Below are 27881 nucleotides of genomic sequence, written 5' to 3'. Positions count from 1 at the left end.
AGTCTAAACTTATCTTTCTTCGTACCACCTCATTACTTGCACTTTTTTTTTTTTTATCCTTGTGGACAAATTTTCACAGAATCATAGAAATATTGGTTAGAAAGGCTATCTGCAGTTTTCCTACTCCAACTTTTCCAAGCAGAGCTATTACCTACACCATATCAGCTCCATTAAGCATTTATCTAACAATGAAGGCAAAACTGGATCTTGAGCTGCTGAGGTTTGTCAGAGACTATTCATATCTAAGCATAAAGTGTAAAAGTAAGTGTTCTGGTTAATGAATTCTCTCCCCTAAATGGTAGTAGCTTTTGCATTTGGTGAAGTTTTAACATGTAAGCATTATCAATTACCTGAATTCATTAATAATTCATATTTTCTTCACTAGCCCTTGTGTGCTTGCCAACATATATGCATGCAGTTATAGAAAGAAGCTATCTCCAGTCACAGGGCTACTCAGCGTGGAGCACCAGCTTGTCTGATTCTTCTTGTAGACCAACAATTACATCGACTCAGGTTATATTCAACATTCCATACAACAGCTGTGGTACACGTAGACAGGTGGGTGTCGATGTATTCTTGAGAGGTCTCCAGGTCTGGGCACAGAAATTTAGTAGACATTTGGGAAACTGCCAAAAATCACAAGGGGCATTGTGGTCCAATGGTATTCAAAACACAGAAAAGAAGCATGTGTTTTGGGAGGCTAAGGTCCGTTAAACATTCCTACTTGTCCTTCCCAAGTATTAGGTAGTCTCTGTATCTATTTCAGCGTGATGTTCTAGAGAAGAAAATGTAGGATAGAGTTGAGTGAACAATCCCATCCAGGATGCTTTGGGTTTTTGTGTATGACGTATGAGGAAAAACATCTTCACTGTGAGGGTGACAGAGCACTGAAAGAGGTTGCCCAGAGAGGTTGTGGAGTGATCCTGTGCAATGTGCTTTAGGTGACCCTGCTTGAGCAGGTGGGTTGGACTAGATGATCTCCAGAGGTCCCTTCCAACCTCAACCATTCTGTGATTATGTGATTCTGTGGCAAGTTCTTTCTGAATAATACAAGGACCTGGCACATACAGAAGTTTATACTGCACAGTGTGAACATGACTGCATGTATTAATTTTGCACTTATCTAATGTGTTGAACAGGGCGACAATGAAACGATCACCTATTCCAATGTGATAAGAGCATCTGTTTCTGATTCCATCATCAAGAGGCAAAAGGACCTTCAGTTGCACATTAACTGCAAAATGCTGCAGAACACCTGGGTGCAAGTAATGTACATTGCTGATAATGACACTGTTAATGTCACTGAAACCCAATACAGTAGATACAATGTGAACCTGACATTCTACAATTCCTCATCGTTCCTGTGGCCAGTGCATGACTTTCCTTACTACGTTGACCTGAATCAGAATTTGTTCCTTCAAGCTTCTCTTTACAGCTCTGACACAAATCTGGTGTTGTTCGTGGATACATGTGTGGCATCACCTGATCCTAATAATTTTACAACAATGAAATATGAATTAATCAGAAGTGGGTAAGAACTTTCTTAGGAATTATTTTAAATCTGTGTACACAGTTCTTAAAGTTCTTCACTTATGAAAGAGGTAATTTAGTGTCAGTGTACATTGGTTGCAATTCTCCATACAAACGCAATTCTAAGAAAGATTTTCTGGCAAAGCCTGAATAAAATTAAATATGACAATTGAAATTCTATTCAGAATTTGCAGTAAAGCACTGAGGTCTGAACTTGTTTCTGACATAGATGAGTGAAGAATTTCCTCCTTATATCTAACCTAAATATACCCTCTTTTAGTTTAAAGCCATTACCCCTTGTCCTATCATTGTATTCCCTGACAAAAAGTCTCTCCCCAGCTTTCCAGTAGGCCCCTTTAGGTATTGGAAGGTTCTCAGGAGCCTTCTATTACGCTGTTTTGCAACAATGTTATTCAAATATTGTTAATGATATCTAGAGAATGATAACCAGAACACAACATAGTCTATTCAGAAAGAAAGCAAATTCCTTAGACTTTTCTTGCTATTCCAAAAATCTAGGACATTTTGCTTGATTTGCTACAAAATGTGACTTTTGATAAAACAGTTGTGGTGTCTTGTAAGGAACGCAAAACAGACAAGGAGATAGAAGCATAAAAGTGTGCCTCTTGGAGTCCCATTTTCTTCTAGGAAGGAAAGGCCTATGCTAATTTATTTCCCTCCTGTGCTAGGTAGGATTTGAATCTTTCTGCCTCCTGGGAGGGTGTTGATATTGGTAACCTTAGCAAGGTAGGAGTGTAGTAACCTACCACTAAGCTGGAAGGTTACAGCATGTATCAGGCTTAAATGTCTCAGTGTCTATTGCCTGCCAAGTGAATGGCTTCCTTTTCACACATTATGTGAATCTGAGAAAGGTTTTCCTCTTGTTGGGATTTCTTTAGATTTTTCTTTTTTTTTTTTTTTTGTAAAAATACATATTCATTAAGCTTTGTGAGCAGGACACTCTCACAGGAGATGGAGCAAATACATTCTGATCTTTTTCCAGTTATTTTTTATTCATGTATTATAGAACTGTGTCAAACAGAAATGTATTGACTGAATGTTAAATCGATAATATCCATCTATAAATATGGGTGTTGGGATATCATTGCAGTCTAAAATAAACCATGAGGACTGTTAGGTCTTTATTAGGCAAATGAGCAGTGAAATATTTTTGGAGATAAAAAAGTAATTAATGACAACTTTGAAATATTCTGGGGTAACAGCTGTGGGTGAATCATTTCACGGTTGTTAAATTTATCTGGAATGACCAAGATCTAGTTTGGGTAATTGCAAAGGCTAGTCACTGATAGAAAGAGAAACTCTGTGACAAGAAAGTTAACATAACAACTTGCTCTGTGAAATGTGGAAATATTTGACATCTGTCAAGTGTTGGGACAAGTGTTGAGCAAGATACAGTTTGGACAGGTGTTGAGCACAGTACTCTGCAAACACCAAAGGACTAGAGAGCCTATTGCTTGCCTGTGATGATGTGTATCAGAATAAGTTTTGTTCTTCCAGGGTAGAAATAGGCCCTTTCTGCTTCTGCAACAACCTGCAGGTAACCCTGTTAGCAAATGCAGAACAGGTCTTCACCTGTACCTTAAACACAGAAGACAGCAGAACTACAAGTTATTTTTCAGCTATTCATGTTTACAAGAACTTTGTTGAGTTATGAAATGTATATATTTTGATTGAAATCACTGGCACTGCTACATGTTTTTGCCTTTTATTTTCTCTTGCTAAAAACATACTTTTGTTAAAAATCCTTTTGAGTTCCCTTATACTCTTACCTTTTGGTTTTATATCTGAACCTGAAGCATATTGCACAGAGATAGCGTAATAGTGTTTCTAGTTAAGACAACTAATCTGTTACTTTCATATCTCTCTCTAGGTGTGTCAAAGATCCTACCTACTCTTCTTACTATTCACCATACAGAAGTGTCAGTCGTTTTACCTTTAATGCATTTTCATTTGTTGGACGATACCCGTCAGTCTTCCTGCAGTGTGAGCTGGTGGTGTGCAGGCAAAATGACTATTCTTCCCGCTGCTATCAAGGCTGTGTTAACAGGTTCAAGAGGAATGCAGGATCTTCGCAGGAAAAAATGAGTGTTATTGTTGGACCTATTCAGCTTCAGGAGGCTCCCACTGAGAACAGAAATGCTGGTATTGGTAAATAACTTCCACTTGTGTTTAATGCAGAACTCTCTATGTTGCTGTGCATTTACATATCAGTTCAGAAATCTAGTTCTGAAATATGCCTTTGCTGGTTTATTCACAACTCTGCTATAATTATTATGGGCGACATTTTTTTTTTTAAATAATGGATATAAAATTGTTTTATAATGTTTACAGACTATTTCCTTTTTATCTTAGATCAACTATTTATTCTGCATGTGTCAAATGGCAATTGATTAAGTTCTGGAAGAGAAATGAGACGTAACCCATCTACCTGCAGGATCTGTATTAGATTCTCAATGCTGTCCCTGCCTGATTTGCATATCTCTTATTTATTAGTGAACAATCTATAGGTCCCCTTGAAAATGTTTTCCAGTGTCCTATAGCTGGTGTTTCTACTGTCAGGAAATAGCATCTTATGGTCTTAAAGTGTAATCATTATAAGTTCTTAGTTGCTTCATAATTTCTTGCCGTAATCTTTACTTGTTTGGTACGGCCACGGGATCATTTGTTAATGTGTGATAAAGCAATTTGTTTTCTGATCATATCCACATTGCAACATTTTATATCAATTTCTCTTTGCCTCACTAACTTTGAGATTAACCAGCTCAGTAAACAAATCCACTCTATTTGCCAAAGCCACTCTATTTGCTCTCTTCTGCACAGATCTGGCCTCTAACATCCAGGAGAGAGGGGAGTCTGAGAGCTTAGCGCCTGCTGCTAGCTCTCATGTTCCTCTGGCTGTGACCGCCGTGGTGCTGGCAGCTGCCATCCTCACCGTGGGAGGATTTCTTCTGAAGCGCAAACTGCAGGAACCCACCCCGTACCAGATAATGTGAGAGGTGACCAAACATCTGCAGGTGGAGGGTGCAATTTGAACATTTCAGCGCATCTCAACTGAGCTCCTACTTTGAAAGTCTGTCTCAGGAGACTGATTTGGGTGGCTTGAGAAGGAAGAAGTGATTTCTTTTGCCGTGCTTATATGCATATAAAGCATATGGTAGTGTTTTACTGATATGAGATACTCTGGAGAGTAATCCAAGAAAAATATTTATTTTGGGTAAAAGTATCTCTGTAATCAGCCATAAGCAAAAATACACACTTTGCATATAAGAAATTGCTCCAGTACAACCTTCCCTGTTTTGAGGGACATGGTTCTTCACATTTAGGTGTTTCTCTGAGAAAATGTAGACCATTTCTGAGCCTTTGTATAGAGGATGAATATGATCAAACCTGTTATGTAAATGTGTAATTAATAAAAACAAAAGAGAAAACATTTTTAGAGCAATATTTTGTGTATTTGCAAATGCTTTTCCTATGTGTTTGAGCTCCCAGCTAAAACATTTTCAGACTGAAGAACATGATTTCTGACAAAGTGAATTTGCCAAGCAATGATACGTGCTCTCGTTCTTACGCATTTCTAAATCTGTAGTGGTGGGTGGAAGAGAGAGTGTACGTAAGTTGCCATAAGGAAGTGTCACTGGTCTCCTATCCCCTTGCGAAAACAAATTAAAAACGATAATAAAGGAAAAACCTGTTTGGAAGAACTCACTTACTATGGTGGAAAGGTCACTGGTGTTTGATTGAGAAATGCGCCTCTTTAGACATTCTTATTTTCTTGTGAGCTGTGAAAGAGAAATATTTGTTGGGAACAACATAATGTACTGTGCTTGGGGTGGGCTAGAGACCAAGTAGTGACCTATACTCCAGCGTTACATCGTGTCATGACGTGGAGGATGTGGGCAGCTCAGTGCTCATTTCAGCCTGTATTTTAATCATTTCAGCCTGTATTATTTCTTCCTATAAACTGCCTTTTCTAGGTGACCCAAGGTAGGCATCTTCCCACATCTCCATGCTGTGGAAAAGGGACTTTACAAGGTGGGACTGGCATTGCCCACAGAGAATGGAAAGGAATTTTATTGCCTGCACATGAGGAGCAAGGACTGAGGAACATCCTCCCCTCCTCTACTTACAGCTACATTTGAAGGGCAGAGCAATCAGGAAGCTGGATTACCTTTCATCTAGTCCTGTTGTGCAGCCTAGAGATTACCCAGACTTGGAGGTGCTCAGCAGAGCAGACCCTTTCCTGGTCTTGGAGTTTTCTGCCTCGCTAGAAGAGGACCTTCCCCTCTGTTCTTCCCAAATGTGTTGTTTTCTCTCCTGCACCAGCTCCCTTTATGGCCTTGCAGCTGCAGTTGTGCTACTCCACCATTTTCAGGGCATAGCCTAATGGCACTTTTTCTATTTCGCAGTCCCAGAGTACCTTTGTGATCAGACTAGCAGAAAGATCCTAGGCCTAGGGTGTTGATGCCTCCCATCTGTAACATGCCTGTACTGTTCAGAACTGAGTCTTCCCATGCTATGCCTGTGCCAGGGTTTCCAGATGTGGATATATGAGAATTATACCAGAATACGAGGAAGAAATACCAAGTTCAGTGGTTTCCATATTAAATGTTGCTGCAGAAAACACTGCTGAACTACTCAACCACTTGGTGTCTCAGAATCATTCTCCTTATCTCCCCTCACCTTCTGTAATCCACAAACAGTGTCGATAATGCAGAGTTCAAGAAAACTGGAATTGGTGAGGAAAAAAAGGTCATGTTCTAAAGTAAATGTGCTTGGTGAAAGGCCCCTCTGCGAAGAACCTTCCCTCCCACCTCCTGTCCTACCACATTCAGGAGCTTTTCTAGTGGTAAATCCAGTTGATTTGACTCTCACCTGTAGATGGTTTTGATCTGCTTGCCTCCTCACCATTAAACAAATGCAAATGGATTTGTAATGACATTTTTCATGTGACACAGGCAACAGAGCCCAAGAGGTCATCAAGAAACCCAATAAATAGGACTAAGACACCTCACTGGATCATAACTCAAGCATTCAGACTATTGTTCCTTTGTGCAGAAGTCTGTGGATACCCTCATTCCACTGTAGATAGTTTTTGGGTAGTCATGAATGAAAGCTGATTAATATTCTATGTCCTTTCAATGGTTTTCATCTGAACCTCACAAAAGTTAATGTCTGCAGAAGTCTCCTGCAGAAATAGGCAGCAGAACTGTTTTCAAAGCTTAATGGATCTTCTTTCACAGACTAATGTGCTGAAAAAACATTTCAAGCTGCTAGAAAAGTCCTACAGGTCCTACAAAGAAAATATGGATTAGTACAAGAGACCTATCTACCCAATGGGAAGGATGAAAACATGCTTTGTATGGTATTTGCATTAATTAATTCAATTTAATCTGAACACTACGTTTATCTATTACTACTGTGCAGATGGTTTGATAATTAAGATCTCTAGAAATATGTAGATCTTTGACATTTGTAGCAAAGGATTAATTAGTGAAGAATGTACTGGTAAATTAGTAATCTGTGTTGTTCCTTTACCTGGACAGCTACATGGGTATTTTTTCCATTTGAACCATCAGGGAATCATTTGTCTGCTCCCCTTTCTCCCCTGCCTTTTCAGTTATTACAAGAGTTTGGAGAAGAATTGCTATCCATCACTTATTCTTGCTTCACCGATTGCGGTGTTTGGTTGGTCAGCCAATATACTGTATTTTTTCTGCTTCTTGCCAAGTTGTCAAAACCAGAAAAATATGAATAGTGAATACGAAGTCTTGGGTACATTTCCTCATTCATGTACAAATGTGGTTGTTTGGATAAAGAAGAACTATATTTACCCTTCGTTTATGTTTGCTTTCAAGGCTTCCAACATTATATTTGGCCTCTTGTGTCTTGCACTTCCTTCTTCCATTCCAATAATGCTGGCCTTTGTGGAAAGATCTTCTCAGTCATTCTGTTGGGCTCCTGGACTTCAGTCTTCTTCCTTGATGACTCCCCCTGGTTGCAATAAATCTGTACATGACAAGAATTGTGCCACAGATTTTGACTCCTTGTAATGCCATCCAAGCCATGGTGGCTGTAGAAGTAAGAATCAAGATGAAGAACAATATTTTGGCTCTGCAATCTTAGGATGGTCATCAGCCTTTTATTTTAAAATAGTTAGAACACAATCAAACAGGAAAGTAGCCACACTGGCAAGAGAATCATGAGTGAGAAATAACCATTATTTTATGCTATGGAAAAGCTTTGTATTCATTCTGCAAAGAACAACAGAGAAGTAATAGTCTCTGTGCAAAATTAAACAGGAATATATTAACAGAAATTCTTAGATCTGAATCATTTTTTTTCATTTAATGGTTCAAAAGATAAGAGGAAAATTTAGAACAGATTTAAGTTGCAACCTATGTAATTTACCTAAATATGCGTAGAATCCACTGATTTTTCTGCCTGATTTTCACAAAAAGTTATCTGCTGATCCTGATTCTCTTGACAGTTTCTTGCCACCTAAGCTTCACAGTGAACAGAGTATGAGTTTTGACTTGAACTTAAAATGTCAGGAAGGAATAGGTTCATATTGGGGCTGCACGTGTTCACTTCAGCAGCAAGGTTCTTCAGATGTCTCGAAGATTTGCTTATAAAGCTTGGCTCAGTCTCTCTAATTGTCTGGAGCAATTTGCCCACATAGTATGGCAAAGTATGTATCGCACATTATGGCATGAGATCCTCTCTGCTTAAGGATGAGGTTCTCAAGCATGTAAACTAGCAAGCAAGGCTTCACGCCTCTATGAGGTCTGCTTCTCCTTGCATCAACTCTCCTTCCCCATGTCCTGGACTGGTAGCTCAGCCCCTGACCACTAATTGCCCACTCTCCTTTCTCCATGTCTCCACCATGTTGCCTCTGTAGGGGTTTCTAGAGAGCGCCAGTGGCTCCCTTCCAGTGGCACCAAGAGGCTGCAGCCACCTGCTAACTTAACCCTCTTGTTGGATCTATTGCCCATGACAGAGGCATTGATATTGTGGTGCAGTTAGCAATTTTGATAGGACCAAACTCTCTTGATTAGGTGTCTCTTGGTCATCACGTTACGTTCAGCAACAGCCACTGTTCTCATGGGTTATGTTCAGAGACCCCCCAGTCATGCTTGAACATGGTGTTTTCTTACTATATTTGAAGTATGCCAAAGCTGTAAGACATTCACGGCTCTCCAGGAAGCTTGTCTTACTAGCTGGAACCAAGTTATGAAGCCCTCTAACTACTTTGCTGGAGGAAGCCCGCTTCAATTTTAAGCTCCCACTACCTTCCACGGACCTGTCACGAAATCTCCCCATAGAAGAAAAATATGAGATTCATCAGCCAAAAAGGTATCTTTGGATAAGAGCTCGTTTTGTTTGTACAATGAGATGATTGTAACACCTATGGTAGCATAAATATTTCCTTCCAGGCAGTGGAAAATGTTACTCTTGAGATATTATCTTAATGCAGAAACCAGGATGTTACAAAATATTGAATAACAAATCAAACGTATTTTTGTTTCAGATCATAGTACCGTGATTATTTTATCATCCTCCTGTAGAAAAAGAGATTGATAAAGCCACTCCCCTTCAGAAATAGAGACTATAAATTCTGATGGTCCTTTCTATCAACAACTCTTGATAAGATGGGTACCATTATGATATTGATGTGCCTATTCTTTTTTGGCCCAGCAGTTCTGGAGGCCAGATCAGGTAAAGCACTTAGACTTGTTCCAGGGCACATAGAAAATAAAATATAAAGACTGTTGATTCCATAGATAGAACTGGCATAGAAAATGGACTGTTGATTCATGCTTCATGCTGTATCAGTTTGGGCAAAAGATTAAAGGTGAAATTAAAAGAGAAATTAACAGTTTTAGTAGAATGGAACTGTGCTTAATCAGTGTAAATGATAAGAATGATTTAAAACATTTAATTGAGGGATAGTTCTTGTCTTAGTGTCTTGAATCCTTGCTAGAATTGTGTCTATGAGTATGTTATACATGTGTGATTCTTCCAGTTACAGAAATTTGATCTAAGAATTATGGAAGAACAGATTTGTTTTTCACTAAAATGTATAATTATTCCAGAGTATATGTACGCGTACATATGCTACAGATAAAATATTGCTTGCATTATTTGAATCTTCTTTGACATACAGTTTAGTGAAATATAATAAGAGGTTAATTTTCATAATCTATCACTGTGGATAAATGAGTGACAGGTAAAAATAATCAAAGTCATGAAACAATTTTCGTTCAACATTCTTTTTGTCATTGTCTTTTTTCTTACATGATAGTTTCTATCTCCTAAGCGACTTAGATGGCTTTGAGCTAAGTAAATGTAAATCCTAGAATAACTGCAGATAATTTTTCTAACTAGCTATTTAAGCATCATTATGTTAATTTATGTTGCCATCATCCACCTCATCCAGTTTTCCTCATCTGTGCTCTGCTTGCCATCCTACTCTTGCTGTTGTAGTCCTTCTCTCTGCTTTGGCTTCATTTCCCAGCCCCTGCCTCTGTTCCCTGGGCACAGTAAGTTACTTTTTTTTCCAGGTTTGCTGTTCCAATTCTCAAAAATCCTACAAGTATAGTTTAAAAATGTGCATCTTCAAGTAAATACTTGAAGAAATAATTCCGATATAAGTCAAGGGGCAAATTTATAGCTTCTTGCTTTGAACTGGCAGTTAAATGCATACAAATAGGGAAATACTTGGTTTGGATACTGTCTTGACAATGAATTAGATGCAGTGAAGAATCCTGGAGCTGGTAACTCCACAGAATTCTTTTGCTTTGGATGACTTATTCAGAGTTTAATAACAAGCTAAATATCTATTTGGCAGACATGCAAAGCATGACATATGCAGCATGCATATTTTGATTTCCAAAGTGTAAATACTGTAGATCTTAAGTTACACCGACATTTTTAAGGTGACTTACTTAGACTTGGTGGTAAAGTCTTTAATAAACTTCATCACCAAAAATGAATCTTTAGAATTGGTATTTTCACACGGTTCATGCAGAATGTCTAAATTATGAAAAAGCTAAATCAAACTGAAAAGCAGATGGAATTTATCTGAATGAATGCATTGTAACAGCAGATATCAGGTGTACTCGTGCAAGGTTATTGAGCATTTCTTTATTTGTAACTCTAATACAATTTTATAGGTATTTAGGAAAGTAAAAGCCAGTGGATTCCTAATGAAATTTTTATAATCCCATTGAGTTCATTGTCCAGTCTTTTGAACACTTAGCAGAATTATTCTGGTAAGATTACTCTTAAAAACTACAGGATTTTTTTGCGATGTGTGGACCTTAGGTTTTTAAAATTCTCTTAAAAAATTTTACAGGAAGACAAATCCCAATTAAATCGCATAAAACAAGGAGAAAAGGTAAGAATGGCTATTGTTTTCTCAAAAGTTCTCTAGTTCTTTTTCTGAAGGCTTCATTTGGTCTTATTCTGACATCATTTAAACAAAGTAGCACACTGTTTGATGTCCTTAATTTTAGACTTCAGTACTGTACAATGTCAAATTAGCTGCCTGGTAATTTTTATACAGCACCCCATGTGCATTTATTTAGCAGTCCCATGTACACAGGTTTAGGAAAAAGTGGTCTTGGATGTCCAAGCTGCATCTTGCTGTCCCTTGCTCCCCTTGCTCTCCCTCTGCCCCTTGCCTTCAGGTCAGCAAAGGCTCTCTACATCATGCAGAATTGCTATACACACACACTTCTGGTAAGACACAGGCTGGGGGCAGAAAACTGTGCTGTACTTCCTAAATTCCTGTAGGATTCAAAGCAAATGGCTACATCTCCTTTTTCTTTAGCATAAAACATTTAGATGGCAATGTAAAAAAAGGAAACACCTAAACATGCTATATGTTCCTAAACTACATGTATTTTGTTATGTGAAAAATTTCAGTGCTATTTTTCTTAACAGAGTTTTACCTACATTTCATTCTGATAGTGAAATTCATTTTCTTTCGTTTCCTCTCCTGCTGTGTTTTTCCTATCAAAAATGTTCCTTTCTTGCTGAAACAGTTTGTGCTTAGCCATCTGTCTAAGTTTCCTGTCGAAATCTTGCATGAAATATCATAGGAATATGTGCAGCTGATTTGGAGATCTGGCAGAGAGGAAGAAAAAAAAGTGGGGTCTCTCCCTGTATCATCTCTGTCCTCACAGGCGTTTAATACTAGGGTAGACAAACACCTCCTAGGAATGGTGGTAGCCTGGGGCAGGAGGATGGAACTTCTTAAGGTCACTTCCATCTTATTTGTCTGACTCTGTGCTTAATTCCCTCTTTCCCAAAGGAACTGGTCTCCGACTGGTGAATGGAAGGCACAGATGCGAAGGTCGTGTTGAGCTTTATTATGAAGGACAGTGGGGGACTGTGTGTGATGATCTCTGGGACCTTTCCGATGCCCAGGTTGTGTGCAGGCAGCTGGGATGTGGCCGGGCCATCTCAGCTCCGGGTAGTGCCTATTTTGGCCAAGGCTCAGGCAGCATCTTGCTGGACGATCTGCGGTGCCAGGGAAACGAGCCTGCCCTGTGGCATTGTAATCACAGCGGATGGAGGAGACACAACTGCAACCACCACGAAGATGCTGGTGTTGTCTGTTCAGGTGCTGTCACTTTTTTTTTTGTTTTCCAAATACTTTTTCTTTAAATTGCACCCAATATACATGTGTCAGCATAGAGATATGCAGATGTCCTCCTCCCGAGATAACAAAAAGCTTGCTGTGATATCTCTGCTGCTGCATGCATGCTGTGTTCCTTACATTTTAAGTGACATTTATTTTCTACTTGGCATCTGTAGCTAGGAGGAGCCTGTAGAGCAGAGCTGCCAGGCTCACCTGGCCCATGGTGTCTGTGACTTGGAGCAGGTGCCAAGCAGTACTTTTGTCTGGTGCCACCACCTGTAAATAACACTTTCAAGAACAATTTTAAACTGGCTGTTACCCTCCTCCATTCTCTCCATTGACCTATCAAGATGGAGTATGCCAAAAAAGTAATTTCTCCCAACTTCACTTCATTCACTAGGAACTGGGTCCGCAGCTTACACAAAGACATACCCATTGCACAAACACAGTCCTCATGTGGGTCGTGTTTTTGTTTTGTACTCACAGAAAGGACAACTACAACACCAATATCCTCCACAGTAGGGATGACCACCTCAGTGCCAACAACCTTGTTGTCAGAGATCACCTCCACACCACCAGAGACCACACAAGTGGAGACAAGCACCGCCTTGTTGACCCCCATGCTGGAGACAACCGCTGCATTGACAACGACCTCTGTATTCCCAGAAGGGAACTCCACAGAGCCAGTGCCCTCCACAGCAGTCTGGTTGACAGAGATCACCTCCACAGCAGCGACGAGCACAACAGGTAACCCACCCAGGGTCACTCACCCTGATCGCCCTTCCCACACCTGATGGCACAGGGGGGGTCTGCAGAGAGGACGAGAGCAGAGCGTGGGGACGAGCTGGTAGTTCGGGCTGGTGGGTGGGGGAGGCAGGACATGCAGCGACCGCCTTCACTGTGCTGTGTCCCAGGTGCCCACCTGCGGCTGGCTGACGGCCGGCACGGCTGCGAGGGCCGCGTGGAGGTGTGGGACGGGCGCAGCTGGGGGACGGTGTGCGACGACTTCTGGGACCTGGGCGAGGCGCAGGTGGTGTGCCGCCAGCTGGGCTGCGGCCCCGCCACGGCCGCCCCGGGCAGCGCTCACTTCGGCGCCGGCAGCGGCCACATCCTCCTGGACAACATGTGGTGCCACGGGAACGAGGCCTCCCTGCTGCTCTGCGGGCACAACGGTTGGGGCGTACACAACTGCGTCCACAGAGAGGATGCCGGTGTCATCTGTGAAGGTAGGGAAGCGGCTCCACGTGGAGCTCCCGGCCTTCTGTCCCCTCCAGCCCCGAATCACCATTGTGGTACTCTGTGCCCCCGGGCCCCTTCTCCAGAGCATTACATCTCACTTGTGGCTCTTCTTCCTCCACTCTCACAGCTGCCACAACCACCCCTGCGCCTACAGAAGGTAATGCTCTCCCGTGGTTCTTCGAGTCTTTTTTATTTGTACATGCACAGTGCTATTCTATTGACATTAATTGCTTGTGCGGAGTATGCTTTGGTTAGGTCATGATTTCTATACAGTTCTCGTAAACCATTTTCCAAAACAATTCTGATTTAATTGAAAAGTTCCCCATTTGTATTTATACTAGCAGGTAGTTTATCAGTGAGGTGGTGTGGAATCAGTAATTTTTGCCTTTATTAGAGGTGTTATGATATCCAGCCTGCTACTTTTGCATTGGAAAGCAGAATTCAGATGTAGAGCTGACCACTCACATCAGAAATCAGTATGGACGTGAATGTGCCCAAGAACCCATCCAGGAGTGTGCTGCACGGGGCTGTGATGCTGTGCAGGAACATAAAATGGTGGTGGTGGGGAAGGGGTTTCCTTTGCATGTCATGTGCTGTAGGAACTAAATTCAGAACCCATGCCCACCTTCCTATGAGGAAGCTGTTAGGATTATCTGTGTTTAACATAAGAATGCACTCATGCTGGCAGGAACATGAATGCTTTTTGCAGCCGCTCTCATAGGCGGAGCAAGAGATATAATATCTCCTACTCTGCCCAGCTGCCTGGAGTGCTTATTGCAGTCTGAGGGGACGCTGTCCGTACAGGAAGGTGTTTCCATGTTGACTGTCATAACCCCTCCCAGAACCAGAACTGCAGAAAGGAGACACCAGAGCAGCCTGAAGATGGTGATCTGACACCATAGATGTGACAGCATGCACTATGAAATTAAACCTACAGCAAAACCAAATATTTGTTTTGATTTGAGTCTTACTGAGGATGATCTGAAGACAGCAGGAAACCTGCTTTTCAGCAGCTGCAGATTAGCCATGTACAACAAAAGTACCATTTTTAGAGGTTACTGTAAGTAAATTCTCTTCCATTTCTTTCTGCAGCACCTTATTCTTGTGGTGGCTTAATTTCAAATTCCTCTGGGATGCTGCAGAGTCCGTACTACCCTGGAAATTATCCAAACAACGCTCACTGTGTGTGGGAAATACAAGTAGAGAATAATTTCCGTGTTATGCTCACATTTAGAGATATTGCGTAAGTAGAACATTGATTCCCTGGACAAATAACAAAGTCAAAACTTACTTGAAAAGCTTGAAAACTTATTTGAGATAGGCAACCTTAACAAATTTAAAGATATTTTCAATATCATCTAGCAGGTAGAAAGCTTGAACAAACACTGGATTAGTGAAGTATTTTCTCCTCACAACTACCTGCAAAATGAATAAAGCATCTGCTGTGAAAACTTTAGGTGCTGAAATATTTTATCACGTGTTAGGCAGGTAAATCAGAGTTTCTGGAGCGTGTTGACGAGGTGATGATGTTTGTTCCCCAGGTTGCAGAACAACAGATGCCAGTATGACTACATTGAAGTCTATGATGGGCCTCCACACTCTTCTCCACTTCTTGGGAGAATTTGTGCTGGTTCCTTCCTCACATACACGTCGTCTTCAAACCTAATGAGCATCCACTTTCACAGTGACTCTAGATACACACTTAGAGGGTTCCAGGCCCACTATTCCTCCATCCCAACAGATCACAACATTGGTGAGTTCCCCTTCAGAGCAGAAACTCTGCTTCTCAGCAGACAAGCCTGTTTATAGTTTTTGTTTGCAAAATAAATATGTGTGTGTATTTAAAGATGCAAGGGAAAGGAAGTGATGCATGCTGGGTTGGTATGTGAAGAGACTACCTCCTACATTAAGAAAAAAGCAACTTTTGGTTCAATTAAAACCTTCGATCATTAACAAATAGCTGATTTAACTGTTATATTGTATCTTCTTCTACCAGCCCTTACGTGCTTGCCAGACTACATGCATGCGGTGGTTAGCAGGGACTATCTCCAGTCACGAGGCTACTCTGCAGAGACGGTCACCCTGAACGACACTCGCTGTGAGCCAACACTCACACCGCACGAGGTGGTGTTCAACGTTCCCTACGACAGCTGTGGGACGATACGAGAGGTATGAACTGAACTAAACTGGGTGAACTGAACTGAACTGGGTGAACTGAATTTCAGGGCACACTTTGAAGTGAGACACAAGAGAGCCATTGTGGTCCTCAGCGGTAAGAAGCGAATTGAGACCCAGGGGTTTTAATGTTTTAGCTTTCCTTGCCATAGGGAATCCCCATCCTTACCAGAAATGAGAGTCTAGGGAGGAAGCTCATGAGTTTAAGTGCCATGCAGGTTTGGGATGATTGTGTATTAAATGATCAGTGTTCTGTACAGAAGTTCTGTACAGTGTTCTGTATCAGCAAGTTTATTTCCATGTGTGCAGAAAAGACCATCATCAAGCTTCTTTGCTCCAAGAGTTTAAGATGAAACTATATTTTTAATTGCATATTACTATGTCAAAGCTTAGAATATAGTATGTGACAGAAATGCAATTCCTCATTTTAAGTTACACCTTAAACAGGAAAGCAATGATACAATCAACTATTCCAACATGATCAAAGTTACCTCTTCTGAGTATGTAATCAAGAGGAAAAAGGATCTTCACTTACACCTCAGTTGCAAGATGTTACAAAACACGCGGATACAAATCATGTATGTTGCTGAGGATATTGCAGACATGAATGAAAATCAGTTTGGAAGATACTCTGTGAACATCACGTTTTATGATTCCTCGTCATTCCTGCGGCCAGTGCATGACTCTCCATACTACATTGACCTGAACCAAAATTTGTACCTTCAAGCTTATCTTCACAGCTCTGACCCAAATCTGATGCTGTTTGTGGACACATGTGTGGCATCACCTGATCCTCATGATTTTAACACTCTATCCTATGATATAATCAAGAATGGGTAAGAGCTTTCTCAAGTTGTTAGATGCATAGCTGTTATAGCCTTTCTTCATTTATTTTAAGAGAATAGAGCAAACATGAATTGGTTTGGATCTCATTATCAACAGACAGTTAAAAGATTTTTATTTATTTATTTATTTTTACAATATGAGCCTGGAAATAAGAAACAACACCTAAACCTTACTAAAATTTTGTTTCACTGACTTCATCAATATATGCAAAAATATATGCAAATATATGCAAAACTCAAAGTGGTGGGAGTGAGTTAGATGAGGAGGTGAAAACCGGCAGCAGAAATCTATTTTACCATAGGCATTAACATTTTAGTAAAACCTGCAGAACCAGGTCAAGCATCAGGCCCATTTCTTTTTTTTTTCCAGACATTCAGCAAAGGGTCCATTCTCCCCTCTTCACCACTTAGTGTCCTTTTCTTGGAGAAAAATGAGTCTGCTCTAGCTTCTTCATGGACTTAATTATGCTTAGAAATACTCTAAAAGTTGCACTTTCATCCCTTTGAGTTCTCAGTACCTGATTATGTTTTAATCTACTGCATTTTTTCAGGAATGTACATGTGTAAATCCATAGTGACTAATTCTCTTCTTCATTTCTTTCCAGATGTGTTGGAGATTCTTCCTATGCCACATACTACACTCCCAACAGTCACTTTGCTCGGTTCAAATTTAATGCCTTTGAGTTCATTAACCACCACTCATTAGTCTACCTGCGGTGTCAGCTGGTGGTGTGCAGGCTCGGGGACTACTCCTCCCGCTGCTACCAGGGCTGCCTGAGTAGGTTCAAGAGAGATGCAAGCTCTGCCCAGGAAAAAGTGGATGTTGTTGTCGGACCTCTGAAACTTCGAAAAGAGGGTGCTCAGAGCAGGAATACCAGTGAAGTCGAATAAATTTATCTCATATTTACCCTGAGACGACTTAGGTCTTCATGACAAAATGCCATAGCTCTGTTTGTTTCTGACATCTGTCCCTGAAATCTGCTTATGCTAACTCTACTGTAAACAGGAAGGCATTGTTTGGCTGACTTAAATGTGTATGACATCCTTCTTCTTTCAACACCTTGCAAACTGTTTTCACCTGCATGCATGAATAATGGTAACCGCTTTGGTGGCCCCAAAACAGAGGGCGCATGTAACCCAATGTAGTGCTATAACTGTTGAACTAGTTAGCTCAATCTGATTGTGTAACATGATTGCCAGCTCTACTCCTGAGAAACAAGATCCCAGGCTTCTTCAGAAATGTTCAGTTCCCTCAGTTGTCTTCTGCTAATGACGTCTGCATAGTTAAGTTGTCATCCCTGCTAATACAAAGCCTGTTCAAAGAGCAATGAAATTAGAACTTAGCTTAATTCTGGCTGTGATCTAGGGAGCACCCCTTCTAACTCTGCCGCTCTTTGAGCCCGGGCCCTTGGCACAAGACCAAGCCCTTCTGCCTTCCCTCGCAGAGATGGACTCTGCCGCGCCTCCTCCCCACGCGGTTCCTGCTGTGGCTGGGAATGTGCTCGGGCCGCTAACTGCTGCTGTCGCCATCCTGACCATCATCGTTTTTTTTCTTGCTGGCTTTCTTGTGAGACCTGCACTGAAGAAACTGCTTTTACAGTGGATAATGTGAGATCGAAGGTCAGCATCATCTGCTAAATGATTACAGGACAGTCACACACTGTGAGCCGCCAGGATGCTCCACCAGTGACAGTCACATACGTGCCATGCGTAAGAAGCTGTGATGTCCTTATCCCGGGTGAATCCTAGCCTGTAACAATGCTTCAAAATAACTTTATAATCCTAACACCTCTTAAATGATTGAGAAATAATTTCAATATTTGTACTAACACACATTGTTTGGTGTGGTCATTTATAATTTTTCTCCTCTTAATTATCTCGTCATATCCTCACAGGACTGCTTATCTAATCCTTTAAAATTTTGCAAGCTGGAGAAAAAATACAAATGAGGCATTAATAAATAATTCAAGGTTTATTAAAAGGAGGAAGATTAATTTGGGGGGAAGTAATAGGCCATGTTGGAAAAGGAAATACCAATATTGATCTTAGTATGTCATTTTGTATTGTGGCTATGTACTACTCCAATTATATTAAGCATTGTTTTGATGCTAAATTTCTCATTGAAACAATAATAGGTCTGTGCTTATTTATAAAATGCAGAGATTTTCAAGCTGAAGATATCTATTATATGAGCAGTGTCATTTAAAATCAAATGAAGGAATGCTTACAAAACAATAATTCAATTTTTTGTTTTGAATGAATGTCTCTGTGATTAAAATACAAATGAATGCTTTGCTGTGTCCGATCATGGTCTGTTGGATTGAAAACTTGCCGAGTACATTCAAATTTATGGAATATTTCTGGCCTTGGGAAGCCAGAGAATAGATTGGTGATGCCTGATGGAGAAATGCCTTCTCTTTTGGTTTTGTGTTACTCTCTCCCCAGTGTCACACACAAGCACTACACGACCCACTGGGGACTTCAAAGGACCTACCTATCGGTATGTCCCCTGCCCCTGTGTTCCCTCCAAACCATGTGGCTGACCTAGTCCCTGAGAATCCTCTCCCATCCAAGCAGCCCCCATGACCACCTGCAACCTGGGCTCTTGCAAATACCTATCTCACTCTTCACTGGTATGTATATGGAAAAAAGCCCACCGCGTGCCTGTGAGGAACAACTGTGCCAGTGTGTATCTTCATGTTGTTGGAGGGAAAGCTTTCCCTCCAGCATTCAGCTTTCTGCCCATCCTTTGTATCGTGAAACACTTCCACATAGTGCTGTGAAGACGTGGCTGGTATCTCTGTGCTGTGTAAGCACTGGACGTATCTGTGTGTGTGTGGTTACAGGGTACTTTGAGGGAGTTGAACTGTATAGGGTGCACCCTCATCACCACCACATCTTCCCAGCAGATGCTGCCCAACCTTCAAAACTTGCACTGCAACCAAGGCAATCTCTCCTCGTGCTGCCCAAGGCTCGCTATTGAAATGAGCATCACTGTTGAAAAGGTTTTTCGAAATGCCTCCCCTTGACTTTCACTGTTGCTGTTCAAGCCCATTAGTTCTTGCCCTGTGCTTCCTGGCCATGCAAAGTAATTTTGTCACCTTTCTCTTTAGGTGCATTTTGCTGGTGTTTTCCCATTACATTTCCAATTCTCTAGATTAAATAGATCCAAATTCAAAAGACACTGAGCTGTTAAGGGTGTTCTGTTTCCAATATTTAAGGCTGAACCATATGATCTGATACAAGGGCTTGTCAAATCAATTGGAAGACTTCACACTGACTTAGGGGTTTTTGGATACATCCTGAACCAGACAAAAACTGTAAATCTCATTAAAGAGATTGAATCTCAATCAGGAGATTTTTCAGGTCTCATCAAGATGTCATATAAGTATCAAAAGAAATCTTGTATCTGCTTCCCAGAAGGAAGAATTCTTTAAAAACTTTTAAAGTTTTTAAATTCTTTAAAACTTTTGGTTGCTTATCACAATGAAATTATTATTATTTTTCCCCACAGTTGTTTACTTTGTGGTTGTGAGGATTTTGGCTTCTCAGGACTTACCCAGAATATAAAAAATGACATGCTAAAATCCATTAAAAGTGCCAAGCAATGTAGTGTGAGCTGGGTCGGGAGAGGATAATTACTGAACTAAAACTAGCCTATACACAGCATGAAGGTACAATTGCTTGTAACTCTGATGAAACTGCACATTCCTCAACTCTCCCAAAGTAGCACTTGAGAAGGTGTTTCATGGAAACAGGATGGAGTTAAAGCAATCTGTTTTCAAATATGCATTTTTTTGGGGGGAAAAAAAAGGCATTTTACAGACTCTGTGGGCTCCTGCCAGTGTGCTGTCCCCAGTGAAATCATACAATGTATTTGGCCAGCACTGGGGTTAAAACAGGTCTTAGAAATAAAGTTCTTGTTTGTTTGTTTGTATGCTGAATTTCCTGTGCTTTGCTGTCCTGCTTATCCTTCTATTCTAATTTTGGAGTATGGACCGATAATTCAACTCTGTAGGCCTCCTTCCCAGGAACATATTATAAAAATATTTATAATAGGGTATAAATAAACATTGTTTTGTTTCTGGATCCCATAGCCAACAGATTCATTTTCCAGTTTTTAATAATAAATCCCCATGTTTTGTAGATTGAAACTAAAAAGAGCTTTTGCTTTTGCAGGGTATGAGTAAGAAACATGGCTTTTCTTGTTTTCATTTCTTTCTTCCCATACCTTGCAACAAAAGCCCACAAATACTTGTTGACATCAGGCTGAACTAAGCAGCTAACCTGCTTACGGTTCCAACTTAGGTGTTCTTTAATACCCAAGGTGGAACACGTGTACCATGTTCTAATTAAATCATTAAATGAATATACTGCAGAGATCACTTTCACTTGAGTGACAATTATTGTTTTAAATAACTGTATCAGACTCACCAACCAAGCTTTTTTTCCTTGATTGCACCAGAATCTACCCTGAGCTGGAGGTCAGGCAGAGAGAGGCTGCAGCTGGGTTTCTGACCCGCCCACCATGCTTAAAAAACTCAGGGGAAAGAGCAAAAACTTTTCTTTAGAGAGCCTGCTGCTGCCCTTTGTCTGCGATGAGTTCGAGATAAGAATAATTGCTGGCTTTTGAGGACAAGCATCTCTGAGCACAAACATAAGTTTTTGCACAATTTTTGTTAAATGTCTTGTGTTACAAGGAGAGCTGATTTTCCCTATTTATTTTTCTTTATTTTGATAGCTTGCTTTTTTTTTTTTTTCATGTTTGTTTTTAATTTAATTTGTATTTGTTTTGGCAGTTTAAATCTAGCTGGAAAAAAAACACGGAGATACTGAAATTCTCACAGCAGTTTGTGTATTTTGGGAGACTTTCTATCTCAGGCTCAAGAGCTCTGACATGAAAAACATTTTTTTACAAAGTTGTGCTTAGCTGAGGAAACCCATCTGGGTCACTGGGAGTGGCATTTGTTTTCATTTGCTAGAATAACCCTTGGATCACCTCTTTTGCCCTGAACCAATTAGTACTCATCCAAGCAGCTTTTTCCTTTCTCAAATAAATGAATTATTTACAGGCTGTAAAGTAGAAAGGAATTGCACTGCCACTGTACTGAAGAACACAATGAGTTTGAATGAGTGTAGTATTTTTTTCTTTTTTTTCTTTCCTTTTTTTTTTCTTCTAATTTCAGAAACTATAGTTTCCAAGAGATACCTTCTCCCTTTCCTCCTCTTTCTGTTTGAGGGCTGTGATTTTTTTTGTCCTCAGTTGTCATCATGAAAACCTGTTGAGACTAAGGAAGTTTTCCGTGGGTGTGTAAGTCACTAATCAGAAGAGATAAAACGTGTTTTTTAAACAGCTGCAGCACATCAGCCCATCTACCAGGCTGGGGATGAAGTCTTTATGTTTTTAGTAGATGGCCTATATGGTTTTTTCCCTTTGTGCTTCTTTTGCTTTCCTCCTCTTCTTTCTTGAAAGCAGTGCAAATAACTTTCTAACACCTGTCAAGGTCTTGTTGCTCCTTGCCTTATCTCCCTCATCACTTCTGCTTGTCTTTTTTTTTTTTTTTTTTTTTTTAATGTAGGCATTGGGTAGAAACAGGCCATCCATAGGAAACCTGACTTAAAGCATCCAGGCCTTTGCCTTTGGCATTCATCACCACCTCTCGTTGTTCAGCCTGGATACAAGCAGAGCTTTTTTGCATGAGACCTGATGAGAATTGAGTTATGCTGCTGTGAGGGCCCTGTTCTCCCATGGAAAGAGCATGACGATATCAACGTAGCAAAACCACCCTCTCCAAAATGCTGGATCCTGGAGCCCCGGGCTCAGAAAACTGACTACAAAGCCCCAGATGCCGGAGGGCAGCCAAAAACCTGTTACTTCACTTTCTCTTCGAGCTCCTGGACAGCCTGGGCAGTGTTGTATTTGGAAGCTGCACGCTGTGCATGTAAAGTAAACTCTCGATCTGAGCTGTGCCAGCATGAAACAAGTTGTCTTTGTTTCGTAAGAGTTTGTTGGATGTCTCTAAAGCACGTATTGTTGAGGAAGACAAGTGCCCTTCTCTCTGCCAAGCCTGCACGGATTAATCCAGGCATCACGTGAAATGCTTTCCTAAGGCTGGGAAGTACGAAGGCTGAAAATTTCAGCCCTCAGCCTTCCGTTTCAGTACGAGACTGAAAACTAACAATTTTCAAAGGCCCAATTAATCTTAAAACACAGGCTAGAACTTGTACAGTCTGGAGGGGTGTCTGGCATTGCATTTGGAAAGAAAGCGTTTTTTTCCTAGCAGATAGGGCCATCCATTGCTCCAGTGACGCTTTTAGTTGCAGGCACTGTTTTGCCCAGGGCTGCGATGAGGCTACAGCCACCCAGCTGGGGCCACCTGGGTTCGGTGGATGCGAGGGGACAGGGAGCGCAACAGAACAGCAAACACCTGCATCCACTTCAGGACAGGGGAAAAACTGAGAGGTGAAAGAAACCTGCTATTGTTTTTCACTTGGTATCAGTAATTTTCTCCCTGGCTGCACGCAGCCGGTTCCTCCTGAACCAGCGGCTGCCATTGGGTCTGGTAAGGGGAGGGTTTGGCCAGTGTTTCCATAGAGGAGAAGGGATTGAAATGATAATTAAGGTAATCAAAAAATCAAGCTATTATAAACAAAGTCTTGCCAAAAAAAAAATCAAGAGGATGTTTTTAAATGTTAAAAGTATCTCCATTGTATGAAATCATGAACGTACTTAAAAAAATAATAAGGCTGATCAAGCTGCAGAACACACCCCTTTATATCTACACATTTATAAATTCTGAAATGTTTTATCAGCATTATAGGAGTGCAGTTAAAATGAAACCCGCGCTGACCATTGTGTGGATGCTACTGCTGCATGGAGGGGGTCTGCAGGCGTCAGGTACTGTGCCCAGTGCTGCTCAGTCCTATCTCCCTATCACTTGTGTTTTCCTCTAAAATCAATGCTGGCAAAATTTGTAGCTTGCAGAAAAGCCTCCTCAAACTGGTTGACATCTTGGGTATTTAGCGGGCTTGAAGGACTGATGATGCCACCGGGTACTCTTAAGATTTCATCAGTGTGATGTAGAAACCATATATTGTATTGTATTTTAATGTGTTGTAGGAAAAAAAAATGTTCCTTATAGTAAGGTGCTTGTCCGTCAGAGGGTGTCTGTGCATTTTGGCACTATTAATAACAAACGCAGGTAATAATCTGAAAACTACTCAGAGGCAAGGGGTAATTTGGTGGTCTTCATGCAGCTCTTCAGCTGCAGGCTGCATGCATGGTCTACATTCACCCAGTGCAAAAATAATCCCTAAGGGACCACATCCCTTCAAATTTTCCTTCAAGAGTGAAATACTGAGGGCAGTGACCCTCTGCTACGCTATTCTGAGCACTGCCTTCCTTGTTTAATTCATTGTGGTCAGAAGAAACACAATATGACATGCCAGAGTCCCCACCAGACGGTGATGGCTTTGTGTTAGTGTAATGCTAACTTCATGCAATTGCCGTAGGGGCACTCAGGTGCCTCACCCTTGGAAGATGTTTTAAATTCAGTCCTGAACCCATAGGAGCTCAAGTCTAGTGAGCCGAAGAGGATAGAGCACGCTTCCCTTGCTGGTGAGCTCCTTGGGAAGCTGTTGTGAAGCATTTCCTCTGATAGCCTGCGACTGCAGGTGTCCCTGGAAGCACAGCAGCCACTCCAAGGGTTGGTCTGATTTCCTTTTGTCTCCCAAAGAATTCTCCCTGCGGCTGGTGAATGGGCAGAACAGATGTCAGGGCCGTGTTGAAGTATTTTACAACGGAGTCTGGGGAACGATTTGCGACGACTCCTGGGACAGAAGAGATGCTGACGTGGTGTGCGGTCAGCTCGGGTGCGGCAGAGCCACCGCGGCCGTGGGAGAAGCCCGTTTTGGTGAAGGCACAGGAGAAATCCTCCTGGACGAAGTGCAGTGCCAAGGGAACGAAGCTCTTCTCTGGCAGTGCTCCCACGACGGGTGGTTCGTCAATGACTGTTTTCACCAGGAAGATGCCGGTGTCATCTGCGCAGGTAACTAGATTTACTGACATCTGTGGTGAGTAACGTGCTATAAGTATGAGCCAGAATGAGGTCCTGGTGCTCAGCAAAAGGGAACTAAACTACCAAAATCATTGTCAAGCTCTACAGGACATCCCCTCTGCGATCCAACAAATACTTCTTAAGAGAGTACTATAACCTACACATTAGCCTTCACATTCAAAATCTTTTAATAATAAGCTCTAAGAAGCAGAACGGTTATGTTTTCTTTTTTGATGGAGTATAACCTATTTTACGCCCCATTCAGAGGCTTTTCCATCTGGCCACTGCCATTGCTTCCCACCTAAAGGATGAATTCAATTGGTCATTCCTATGAATCATTGACAAAATAACTAGCAATTTCCATATGTGATATGGAAAACAGTCTTTCATGAGAGATACTACTGTATGTGAAAATACATACTACTATACATTTTAAAAAATATAAATTAGCTTATAAAGACAAAATCCCAATGTACTGAGGGTTGGTTTTGTGTTACTTTTTTTTTTCTTTTTTTTTTTTTTTTTCACCTAGCAGTGCAGGTAAACTACTGCTCACTTTGTTTAGTACAAGTTGTTAAAAAGTAATCTTTCTCACTCTGTTCTTTCTTTTTTTTTTCAGCTTCTTTGATGTCTGAAGTTCCTGGTAATTTTCATCTTGTATAGTTGATTTTACTGACAAAGTCATATTACAAAATATAGTCATTTAGTATAAATATACAGTTTATGAAGAGGAGTATTGTCAAGTATATCATACATATCATATCATACATTAATCCCAATCTTTTGTGTTAGGAATATACTGTATCTTTAAGTTTTTAATGTATTGGTCAAATTTCACAAGCTTGAATTAAAAAAAAAAAAAAAAAAAGATTATAAAAAGAAGATTATAAATATTTCTGGTCAATCTCCTAACTTTGCTTATCAGGAGTTCTTACTGTTGCCTCAAATTTGCAACAGCCTACTTAAAGCCTGGTGATGTGGGAGCATCCCTCATAAATAACTCTCTCATTTTTGGCCTTCCAAAGATTTGTCCCTGAGGCTCGTGAACGGGAGGAACCGATGCGAGGGCCGTGTCGAGGTCCATTACCAGGGCAGCTGGGGCACCGTCTGCGATGACTCCTGGGACCTGAAGGATGCTCAGGTCGTCTGCAGCCAGCTGGGGTGCGGCAGGGCTCTTTCCGCCCCCGGTAACGCCAATTTCAGTCAAGGCTCAGGAGAGATCCTTCTTGACGACGTGCGGTGCAAAGGGAACGAGGCTTACCTCTGGGAGTGCCCCAGCAGAGGGTGGTCGGTCCACAACTGCGTGCACGTGGAAGATGCCAGCGCCGTTTGCTCAGGTGCGTTGTATGCAGCAGCCTTACCTCGCCGGGCAGACCCCAAGGTGAATGTAGGCATAAAAAAAAAAAAGCCACTATTTCAAAAACCTGCTGATTTATTCCTCTCATCCAGAACCTCCACTCACCTGCCCGGTGCAGAGCCATGGCCAGCCAAAGGGCTGAGCTGTGCGGGGTGGGCATCCCACTGCACTGCTGCCTTCCCCGAGCAAACCGGGCAAGACCTGCATGTTTCCAGCTATTTTTTCACCTCCTGCAGTATTCTAGTATAATAATTGTTTTTTCTTATTATGCAGCGGTGCTTGTTAATGATTTCTACACCGATGAACTAAAAAAAATCTGCTAAATGAGTTGAAAAGTTGTTACGTATGTCCCATAGGTGTTTTAGTCTAGGTTAGATCTTGCAGTGAAAATGGGCTAACTGTCCAACAGAGTTACCAGGGGCAGTAAAACCATTTAGCCAACTGCTTCTGTGTATCACCTGATATTATTTCCTGCTCCCCCTGATGTGGAGGTTCCTTTGATGCCTGGTTAACTGATAGCCGGCATGCAGCAAAGGGAGCCACCCCATGGGAGAAGTGCCACAGCAGACACAGAGGACAGGTCCAGCCTGGTGCCTGAGCCACCCCTCACAGCTTATCTTTGCAAATTTTAACACAAAGGTGTCATTGTGTTAGCTGTGGTACAAACAGTGGCCCACAGGGTCACTGGGGGTAACCGCCTGCTAGGACATCGATCATCTGAACTCTGAACAGCCTGTCCTCACCCTTTACTGGTTAACTGCAATAACACAACCCATACTGCACTGAAATGTATCTCAGTTACAGGTCTACAAGGAAATTAGTACCCTGAACTTACACCTAACAAGAAACCTTGGCCTTGACATAGGTTTCACTGCTGCACTCCAGAGAATAGCTTAGACCTTCAGCTTTTCTCTTTCCTCTGCTGCTACCTGAGCTTCCTCATTAGCCTAAGTCTTCTGAAAGCCAGCAAGCAACCATTAAAAAAGAAACAACGGCCATCACTTCTTCTTCAGATTCTCAGAATATTTCTACCACCTAGTAACATTTCCTCTGTAGTACTCCAACCACATCAAATCAAAACCCTTGTTTTATTTTGATTACCTTGGGGTTCTTCCCTAGTAACTACATTGTCTCGTTTATAACACTTTTTTTTCACTAACAACTTTATAAATTTATAATTCATATTTTCCCCTACAGTCGTAAGCTAATATATTTCAGAACAGGTCTACCTTCTGTTATAGACCTGTGTAACAGTACTGACAAAAGGAACATTATTATGTGTATTACTGTTTTTTTTCAGCATAATGTGCAATTTGTCATATTTCATCAATAGATTCAGTTATTACTGCAGTTACTGAAAATTCCACCTAAAAATGAACTGTGTTTTTTTCATCTGCAGCTTCCACAGGATCTGAAGTGACAGGTAAGCTTCTTAAACACGTGTCATTACTTTTAATATCAACAGGTTTTGATGTTTTAGAACTGAATGTGTAGAGCTGAAAACACTGACGGTTTCTAATCAAAAAGGCTGGTCATTGCTCTCTTCATGTTGGAAGTGACTTCCCTTTAAAATAACACAACACTGTAGCCCAGGTACCAAACAGATGCTCAGCATTTTTGTTCTGTTAGTGTAAAACACGGAATAAAGTCAAGAACTTGCCCAACTTATATCCACGTAAAAGTTAAGTCTGGATAAATGAGGCATGGCTTTGTACATGCAGAGTTACATGAAAGTTCACAAACTACAGTTTATTCAGAAGATCAGTGTTGTGGACCCTGTGTTGCAAAGCTTGAACTATTCAGGAGTATCACTGTCTTCAGATAGGGTAGGTAGTGGCTTAAGGAGCATGGTTTTACCCCAGGGGCTCTGAAAATCAGGAGTTTCTAGGTAGGCTGAAAATGCATGTGCATGGCTAACTAGTGAAATTTAACATGGCATGGAAACCTGTCTGTCCTTTAGCCTGCTGTGTTCCACCTTATTTCCTCCTTAGCAAAAAATAAAATAAATAAAA

General features: G+C 41.2%; 1 protein-coding gene across 1 annotated transcript in view; it reads left to right on the top strand.

Moving 5' to 3' along the window:
- Positions 1 to 27881, top strand: part of LOC106038940 (deleted in malignant brain tumors 1 protein) — an 81675-nt gene that overhangs the window by 11111 nt on the left and 42683 nt on the right. Inside the window, exons 16-33 of the mRNA XM_067000614.1 lie at positions 386 to 558; positions 1140 to 1531; positions 3422 to 3699; positions 4372 to 4541; positions 10907 to 10948; positions 11785 to 12211; positions 12683 to 12943; positions 13111 to 13422; positions 14528 to 14678; positions 14977 to 15188; positions 15432 to 15604; positions 16058 to 16446; positions 17061 to 17233; positions 23147 to 23353; positions 24192 to 24503; positions 25132 to 25155; positions 25538 to 25849; positions 27269 to 27292. Coding sequence (XP_066856715.1) covers positions 386 to 558; positions 1140 to 1531; positions 3422 to 3699; positions 4372 to 4541; positions 10907 to 10948; positions 11785 to 12211; positions 12683 to 12943; positions 13111 to 13422; positions 14528 to 14678; positions 14977 to 15188; positions 15432 to 15604; positions 16058 to 16446; positions 17061 to 17233; positions 23147 to 23353; positions 24192 to 24503; positions 25132 to 25155; positions 25538 to 25849; positions 27269 to 27292 — 4032 coding nt within the window. The remainder of the gene's footprint in view (positions 1 to 385; positions 559 to 1139; positions 1532 to 3421; positions 3700 to 4371; positions 4542 to 10906; positions 10949 to 11784; positions 12212 to 12682; positions 12944 to 13110; positions 13423 to 14527; positions 14679 to 14976; positions 15189 to 15431; positions 15605 to 16057; positions 16447 to 17060; positions 17234 to 23146; positions 23354 to 24191; positions 24504 to 25131; positions 25156 to 25537; positions 25850 to 27268; positions 27293 to 27881) is intronic.

This window comes from Anser cygnoides, chromosome 7 (assembly GCF_040182565.1).
Source record: "Anser cygnoides isolate HZ-2024a breed goose chromosome 7, Taihu_goose_T2T_genome, whole genome shotgun sequence".
Lineage (NCBI taxonomy): Eukaryota > Metazoa > Chordata > Aves > Anseriformes > Anatidae > Anser > Anser cygnoides.
Note: the sequence above shows the minus strand (reverse complement) of the source record. Positions and strands in the feature narration are given on the sequence as shown.